Source organism: Rutidosis leptorrhynchoides, chromosome 11, assembly GCF_046630445.1.
Source record: "Rutidosis leptorrhynchoides isolate AG116_Rl617_1_P2 chromosome 11, CSIRO_AGI_Rlap_v1, whole genome shotgun sequence".
Classification (NCBI taxonomy): domain Eukaryota; kingdom Viridiplantae; phylum Streptophyta; class Magnoliopsida; order Asterales; family Asteraceae; genus Rutidosis; species Rutidosis leptorrhynchoides.
The window spans coordinates 129,739,985-129,749,086 of NC_092343.1; the positions used below are offsets into that span (position 1 = coordinate 129,739,985).

At 38.2% G+C, this 9,102-nt stretch overlaps 1 protein-coding gene across 1 annotated transcript; it reads right to left on the bottom strand.

The window, feature by feature from the left end:
* Nucleotides 1-3,847: 3,847 nt before the first annotated feature.
* On the bottom strand, nt 3,848-8,358 carry LOC139874942 (uncharacterized). Its single transcript, XM_071862331.1, has 3 exons — nt 4,831-8,358; nt 4,590-4,754; nt 3,848-4,102 (listed from the first exon to the last, which is right to left on the bottom strand). Exons 1-3 carry the CDS (start codon nt 8,356-8,358, stop codon nt 3,848-3,850), a joined length of 3,948 nt encoding a protein of 1,315 aa, XP_071718432.1.
* Between the last annotated feature and the right edge of the window lie 744 nt (nt 8,359-9,102).

Genomic DNA, 9,102 nt, shown 5'->3' on the forward strand with positions numbered 1-9,102 from the left:
GATTATACAAGAAACTACCGAGAAGATCATCCAAATTCAACAACGGTTGAAAACCGCCCAAAGTCGACAAAAGAGCTACGCTGACATTAAAAGAAAAGATATAGAATTTGAAATTGGAGAGATGGTCATGCTTAAAGTTGCACCTTGGAAAGGCGTTGTTCGATTTGGTAAACGAGGGAAATTAAATCCAAGGTATATTGGACCATTCAAGATTATTGATCGTGTCGGACCAGTAGCTTACCGACTTGAGTTACCTCAACAACTCGTGGCTGTACATAACACTTTCCACGTCTCGAATTTGAAGAAATGTTTTGCTAAAGAAGATCTCACTATTCCGTTAGATGAAATCCAAATCAACGAAAAACTTCAATTCATCAAAGAACCCGTCGAAATAATGGATCGTGAGGTTAAAAGACTTAAGCAAAAAAAGATACTAATTGTTAAGGTTCGATGGAATGCTCGTAGAGGACCCGAGTTCACCTGGGAATGTGAAGATCAGATGAAGAAGAAATACCCGCATCTATTTCCAGAAGATTCGTCAACACCTTTAACAGCTTAAAATTTCGGGACGAAATTTATTTAACGGGTAGGTACTGTAGTGACCCGAACTTTTCCATGTTTATATATATTAATTGAGATTGATATTTACATGATTAAATGTTTCCAACATGTTAAGCAATCAAACTTGTTAAGACTTGATTAATTGAAAATGTTTCATATAGACAATTGACCACCCAAGTTGACCGGTGATTCACGAACGTTAAAACTTGTAAAAACAATATGATGACATATATATGGATATATATATATATATAGTTAACATGATACTATGATAAGTAAACATATCATTAAGTATATTAACATTGAACTACATATGTAAAAACAAGACTACTAACTTAATGATTTTTAAACGAGACATATATGTAACGATTATCGTTGTAAAGACATTTAATGTATATATATCATATTAAGAGATATTCATACATGATAATATCATGATAATATAATAATTTAAAATCTCATTTGATATTATAAACATTGGGTTAACAACATTTAACAAGATCGTTAACCTAAAGGTTTCAAAACAACACTTACATGTAACGACTAACGATGACTTAACGACTCAGTTAAAATGTATATACATATAGTGTTTTAATATGTATTTATACACTTTTGAAAGAATTCAATACACTTATCAAAATACTTCTACTTAACAAAAATGCTTACAATTACATCCTCGTTCAGTTTCATCAACAATTCTACTCGTATGCACCCGTATTCGTACTCGTACAATACACAGCTTTTAGATGTATGTACTATTGGTATATACACTCCAATGATCAGCTCTTAGAAGCCCATGTGAGTCACCTAACACATGTGGGAACTATCATTTGGTAACTAGCATGAAATATCTCATAAAATTACAAAAATATGAGTAATCATTCATGACTTATTTACATGAAAACAAAATTACATATCCTTTATATCTAATCCATACAGCAACAACCAAAAACACCTACAAACACTTTCATTCTTCAATTTTCTTCATCTAATTGATCTCTCTCAAGTTCTATCTTCAAGTTCTAAGTGTTCTTCATATATTCTACAAGTTCTAGTTACATAAAATCAAGAATACTTTCAAGTTTGCTAGCTCACTTCCAATCTTGTAAGGTGATCATCCAACCTCAAGAAATCTTTGTTTCTTACAGTAGGTTATCATTCTAATACAAGGTAATAATCATATTCAAACTTTGGTTCAATTTCTATAACTATAGCAATCTTATTTCAAGTGATGATCTTACTTGAACTTGTTTTCGTGTCATGATTCTGCTTCAAGAACTTCGAGCCATCCAAGGATCCGTTGAAGCTAGATCCATTTTTCAATTTTCCAGTAGGTTTATACAAGGAACTTAAGGTAGTAATGATGTTCATAACATCATTCAATTCATACATATAAAGCTATCTTATTCGAAGGTTTAAACTTGTAATCACTAGAACATAGTTTAGTTAATTCTAAACTTGTTCGCAAACAAAAGTTAATCCTTCTAACTTGACTTTTAAAATCAACTAAACACATGTTCTATATCTATATGATATGCTAACTTAATGATTTAAAACCTGGAGACACGAAAAACACCGTAAAACTGGATTTACGCCGTCGTAGTAACACCGCAGGCTGTTTTGGGTTAGTTAATTAAAAACTATGATAAACTTTGATTTAAAAGTTGTTATTCTGAGAAAATGATTTTTATTATGAACATGAAACTATATCCAAAAATTATGGTTAAACTCAAAGTGGAAGTATGTTTTCTAAAATGGTCATCTAGACGTCGTTCTTTCGACTGAAATGACTACCTTTACAAAAACGACTTGTAACTTATTTTTCTGACTATAAACCTATACATTTTCTGTTTAGATTCATAAAATAGAGTTTAATATGAAACCATAGCAATTTGATTCACTCAAAACGGATTTAAAATGAAGAAGTTATGGGTAAAACAAGATTGGATAATTTTTCTCATTTTAGCTACGTGAAAATTTGTAACAAATCTATTCCAACCATAACTTAATCAACTTGTATTATATATTATGTAATCTTGAGATACCATAGACACGTATACAATGTTTCGACCTATCATGTCGACACATCTATATATATTTCGGAACAACCATAGACACTCTATATGTGAATGTTGGAGTTAGCTATACAGGGTTGAGGTTGATTCCAAAATATATATAGTTTGAGTTGTGATCAATACTGAGATACGTATACACTGGGTCGTGGATTGATTCAAGATAATATTTATCGATTTATTTCTGTACATCTAACTGTGGACAACTAGTTGTAGGTTACTAACGAGGACAGCTGACTTAATAAACTTAAAACGTCAAAATATATTAAAAGTGTTGTAAATATATTTTGAACATACTTTGATATATATGTATATATTGTTATATTTTCGTGAATCAATCAGTGGCCAAGTCTTACTTCCCGACGAAGTAAAAAATCTGTGAAAGTGAGTTATAGTCCCACTTTTAAAATCTAATATTTTTGGGATGAGAATACATGCAGGTTTTATAAATGATTTACAAAATAGACACAAGTACGTGAAACTACATTCTATGGTTGAATTATCGAAATCGAATATGCCCCTTTTTATTAAGTCTGGTAATCTAAGAATTAGGGAACAGACACCCTAATTGACGCGAATCCTAAAGATAGATCTATTGGGCCTAACAAACCCCATCCAAAGTACCGGATGCTTTAGTACTTCGAAATTTATATCATATCCGAAGGGTGTCCCGGAATGATGGGGATATTCTTATATATGCATCTTGTTAATGTCGGTTACCAGGTGTTCACCATATGAATGATTTTTATCTCTATGTATGGGGTGTGTATTGAAATATGAAATCTTGTGGTCTATTATTATGATTTGATATATATAGGTTAAACCTATAACTCACCAACATTTTTGTTGACGTTTTAAGCATGTTTATTCTCAGGTGATTATTAAGAGCTTCCACTGTCGCATACTTAAATAAGGACGAGATTTGGAGTCCATGCTTGTATGATATTGTGTAAAAACTGCATTCAAAAAACTTATTTTGTTGTAACATATTTGTATTGTAAACCATTATGTAATGGTCGTGTGTAAACAGGATATTTTAGATTATCATTATTTGATAATCTACGTAAAGCTTTTTAAACCTTTATTGATGAAATAAAGGTTATGGTTTGTTTTAAAATGAATGCAGTCTTTGAAAAACGTCTCATATAGAGGTCAAAACCTCGCAACGAAATCAATTAATATGGAACGTTTTTAATCAATAAGAACGGGACATTTCAAACCGCAGCTGAAACACTATTCTCTTCAATAGATTTTATCTTAACTTCCTCAACCCAAATTTCTTTCTTAAAATGACTGAATGTTAACGCGGCTAACTTGCTTAACGCATCCGCCTTTTTGTTCAGCGTCCTTGAAATCTGAGTTATCTGGAACAAATCGAAGTCAACTGCTAACTCTTGCACTAGCTTCAAGTATTTTTGCATCGATTCATCATGTGCTTCGAATATTCCGTTAATTTGGTTTGCAACCAACTGCGAATCAACGTATACTGACAATTCTTTAACTTCCAGATGTTTTGCTACCCGCATCCCAGATAACAATGCTTCATATTCGGCTTCGTTATTTATGACGGGGAAGCTGAATCACAGTGCGAAGGTATATTCTTCCCCCTCTGGACTTTTTAGGACTATTCCTGCCCCTCCGCCTTCTGGACCACAAGCCCCATCTGTGTGCATTTCCCACAGTTGTTCGGGCGGAGGTGGTATTTCTTTTGATTCATGCGAGACTTCGATATCTCCGGCTGTTTCAGCCAGATAATCTACTAGGACCTGTCCTTTTACCGCACTTCGTGGTGAGAAGCTTATCTCATGTTCTCCCAATTCAATAGCCCATTTGGCCATGCGACCAGAATTTTTTGGCTTATATAGCACCTGCTCAACAAGTATCAGCGAATGTGAATTTGCTAGAACTTATCAAGCAATTTCGTATTTATTGACAATAACAAGTTGTGTGTCATACCTGCTTTATCGGCTGATCTGTTAGAACCCTTATTGGGTGCGCTTGGAAATATCTCCGCAAGCGTCTAGTCGTATGCACGAGTGCATAAACTAATTTTTCAATTGCAGGATTATTTAATTCGCTCCCTGTCAAAGCTTTGCTAACGAAATACACAGGCATTTGCACCTGTCCGCATAGCATAATTATATATTTGAATGCCTATTGATTGAAAGTTAGCTATATTTAATTTTATAGTGCGTACCTGTCCTCTGTCCGCTATCAACACTGAACTTATTGCTTCTTTTGATGCCGCCAAGTACAGTATCAATGTTTCTCCAGCAATTGGCGCAGTCATTGTAGACAGCTCCTTCAGCAATTTTGTCATTTCCTGAAACGCCGTTTCTGCTTCCTCCGTCCACTTGAAATCCGTTTTCTTTAAGCAATTCTTTAATGTCCCAAAAAATGGGAGTGATCGCTCTACGGACTTTGATAAAAACCTGGTTAGTGCCGCCAGCTTACCTGTTAAACTTTGGACTTCTTTTTTATTTCTTGGTGATGGCATATTCTCAATTGCCTCTATTTTCTTTGGATTTGCACGTATTCCGCGCTCAGTTATTATGTGACCAAGAAATTTTCCTTCTTCTTCTCCGAAACTGCACTTCGATGGGTTGAGCTTCATATTAATCTTTCTTAACGACGCGAACGTTTCTAATATATCCTCCAACAGACCTTGTTCTGTTGTGCTTTTTATTACTAGGTCATCAACGTATGCTTCCAAGTTTCTCCGAATCTGACATTTGAAAGCTTCGTCTATTACCCGCTGATATGTTGCTCCGACATTTTTTATACCAAATGGCATCTTTGTATAGCAGTATATGCCTTGACTTGTATGGAAAGCAGTTTTGTCCTCATCATCTGCTGCCATCTGTATTTGATGGTATCCTTTGTACGCATCCAAAAAACATTTGTATCGGAAGCCGGCTAAAGATTCAACCTTCCAGTCTATTTCTGGCAGCGGATAATTATCCTTAGGGCATGCTTTATTGATATCCGTGAAGTCAACACACATACGCCAGGACCCATCGGGCTTTTTTACCAGCACCGGGTTTGCTACCCACGTTTGGTACCTTACTTCTCGCAGAATATTTGCTTTGACCAACTTGTCGACTTCTGCTTTCAGCCATTCACTCCTTTCGGGAGCCATACCGCATTTCTTTTGACGTACCGGCGTCAGACTAGGATTTGCATTAAGCTTATGCTCAGCAATTTCTCTTAGTACACCCGTCATATCTGCTTCTTTCCATGCAAATACGTCCGTATTGGCGGCTAATATATTACGAAGCTTAAACTTCATTTCATCAGACAATCCTCCACCAATTTTAATTTTCTGCTCTGGATAACGTGGGTTTGCAATGACCATGCAGCTTCTAAGTTGCTCTGCCTCACTCGGCTGTTGCTCTGCATGTTCAACAGCTGCAACACTTGCATCTTGCTTTTCTGACCTGATAGTTGCAATTCCCAATGGTGTTGGGAACTTGATAAGGCCATGTATCGTGGATGGGATTGCCCCTAATTTTTGCAAGGTCGTGCGCCCCAAAAGCGCATTAAACTTTGAGTATGACCTTACGACGGCAAATTCTACCGTCGTGCTCCTCATTAACTCTTTATTGTCATCATCTACCAACTCCAGCTCTAACTCGATGATCCCGATTGGCCATGCGGACTCGCCGGAGAATCCTGATAACGCAGTGTTTGGAGCCACTAGTATAGCTCGCACAGTCCCTGGCAATAAGCGGAAGCAGTGCTCGTACATAATATCAACACCACAACCGGTGTCTACATGTAATTGCTTGATGATATACCCACAACTTTTGACGCGCCCTTTAATTGTGATGGGCGCATCCGATGGTTCCTGTGCTATAGCTGAGAATGTGATGGGTGTGTTTTCCCATTTTTCGGATACTTCTAACTTGCGCCTCTGATTTGTCCCCACGCTTGTCACCATGTTTATGGTTTTATCCGTTTCTTTTTCATCATTCTTCTTTTGCCACGGGTATTCTTTTTGTTTGTCGCCCTGCGATCTTGCACTTTTCTTCAAGTGTTGTAGCCTTCCTTTTTTGAGTTCAGCAGCCACTCTTTCAATTAAGTGCCGACATTCGTTAGTCTCATGACCGTAATCACCGTGAAAATCACAAAACTTGCTTTTGTCTCTGTTTCCATATTTTGACAAAGGCATTGGGGGGTCGAAGCTCTTACTCACTGCTTCTGTGGCCAAAATTTCTTTTGGTGTTTTTGTGAGGTCTTTTATTAACGCCACATTTTCATTGTGGCCGCTTTTAAACTTCTGGCTTCTTCCCCCTTTATTGTTGTTAAACTTGCGATACTTATCATTGTGATAGGTACCACCCCTGAGCTGGCCGTTACCGCCATAACGTTTACCCGACTCCGGACCTCTTCCCTGCACCCGATAATAATCATCATCGATGTCCATGTTTGAAGAGGTACCTCCGCAGTTCTGCTTTATATCTTCTTGTGCCCGCATGTAATCATGCGTTTCTTTTATGGCTTCCGCGAAAGTTTCTGGCACTCTTCTCCGTAACCATTGCCATAAAGACAGGTGTCTGTCCGTATCTATGCAATGAATAAAGTCGGATATCTTCTGGCTTTTTGGTAAATCTTGTATCTTAGCCACCTCTTTTGTATACCTGTCTATTATTTCTCCCAACCTTTCTTTCGATTTTTGCTTAATGTCGTGACATTCGACATGCGTTCTTTTACGTGCGCGCAAATTGTGAAAATTTAACAAGAATCTTGAGCGCAAATCTGCAAAGCTCGTAATGCTTTGGGCTGGCAAATTATTGAACCATTCTCTTGCCACTCCTTGCAATACTATTGGTAGCATATGACATGCTACCGCATCACCCCAACTGTGCGTTCTTGCGGTTCCTTCAAATTTTTGCAAAAAATCATCTGGATCTGATAGCCCGTCATAACTTCCGAGCGTTAGGGGCAACACCGGTGCGACTGTGAAGGGATGATTAGCGATGTGCGGTACAAACTTTTCTGTTGTAGGGGCTAACTCAAAACTTTGCTTAGCTTTTTGCCCTTGCATCACTGCAAACCAATTGCTCATGAACTCTTGTACCCGTGTCGGCTCATTGAAAGCGGGTGCCAGGTGTGGTGGCGCGACTTGCTGTAATTGAGATATAACGCTATTCGGCTGAGGCGCGGCATAGTGCGTTCCGCTGTATTCATTATTTGCGACAGTTTGAACTGATTGCGGAGGCGCACGCGCCGTTGACCTTTGTTGTGGTGTCAGCATGATGTATGAACCATCTGGATTTCTCAGACCCATTTGCCTGATTTTTTCCTGAGCTTTCTCGGTTGTGACCCTTTCAATCGGTGCCTCGGGTTCAATTGAGGTGATAATGGGTATTGTACCTACACAGGTAGTTTTAACTTTGAAACCTGGTGGAACCGTTTCGCTTGGAGAACCAAAGCTCAGGATTTTTGGTGACAGATCGTCGAATGGCTTAAAACCAGTTCCTGTTTCCAGTAAACTCCCATCGGGAGTGTGCCACCATCCTTTAGATGACTCATTCGGGACAGTTTCTGATGTAACCAGCCCTATTCCAACACTTGGTGTTGATGGAGGCTTTGATGTGCCTTTAGTTGGTGCTGGCGGCGTTGACGGTGTGTTCGTGACAGACACCGTAGGTGTTTGAAACCCTGGACTTCCTGGAGAGTCCGATCGCCCTTGACTCTTTGCACTCTTACTTCCTCCACCCATTCTTGCCGACAATAGAGAAAAAACCTGAAAGTGACCGATTAGATAAACAAAAAAGTTTAATGGAAAACAGTACGTATAATAAATCATATACAACATAAATTCCCATCTTCCTTGTTTCATGTAACCGGTCCCACGGATGGCGCCAAATGATCAAGCATACTTTCACGGGGTCAAGGTGAACCTACGCTTGAGTGCATAAAGGGGTTAAGGACTAACAACATTCGAACCTCCGACGCTTAGTCGTGGATAACCCACGTCGGTATCGTTTCGATCCCGACAGGGTGGCCGATTTGAGATTCCACCAACAACCTAGCATACGAGGTTGAGTGGCCCAAAGACATGAAGGTTTCATAGTTCAATACATACCTGAAAGTCTTAGAAAGATCGTAAGAAGCTTTGTTCGTACGATAGAGATTTGTATGCTTTTAGTTTACGTATTAGTAAACGAATGAATGTCTAGGGTTTTATGAGCTATGTATTTATAGGCTCATGAATTAGGGTTTTGGTAGAATCCTTTCCCTAATTAAATGCAATCTCATCCTTAACTAACTTTCGTTATTTAAGGAATAGAATCCGTAGTGATTATATCGTACATTCCTCTAGAATGTACCGGACCCATATGCAAGTAAACGAACTCGCATCAGATGGTATAGACGCATAGTGTGCGGCTATACCCGTGACACACGCCTTTGTGTGTGATTTAATGCCTTGGATGCGCATCCGCATAGCCTTGCGGATATGCGT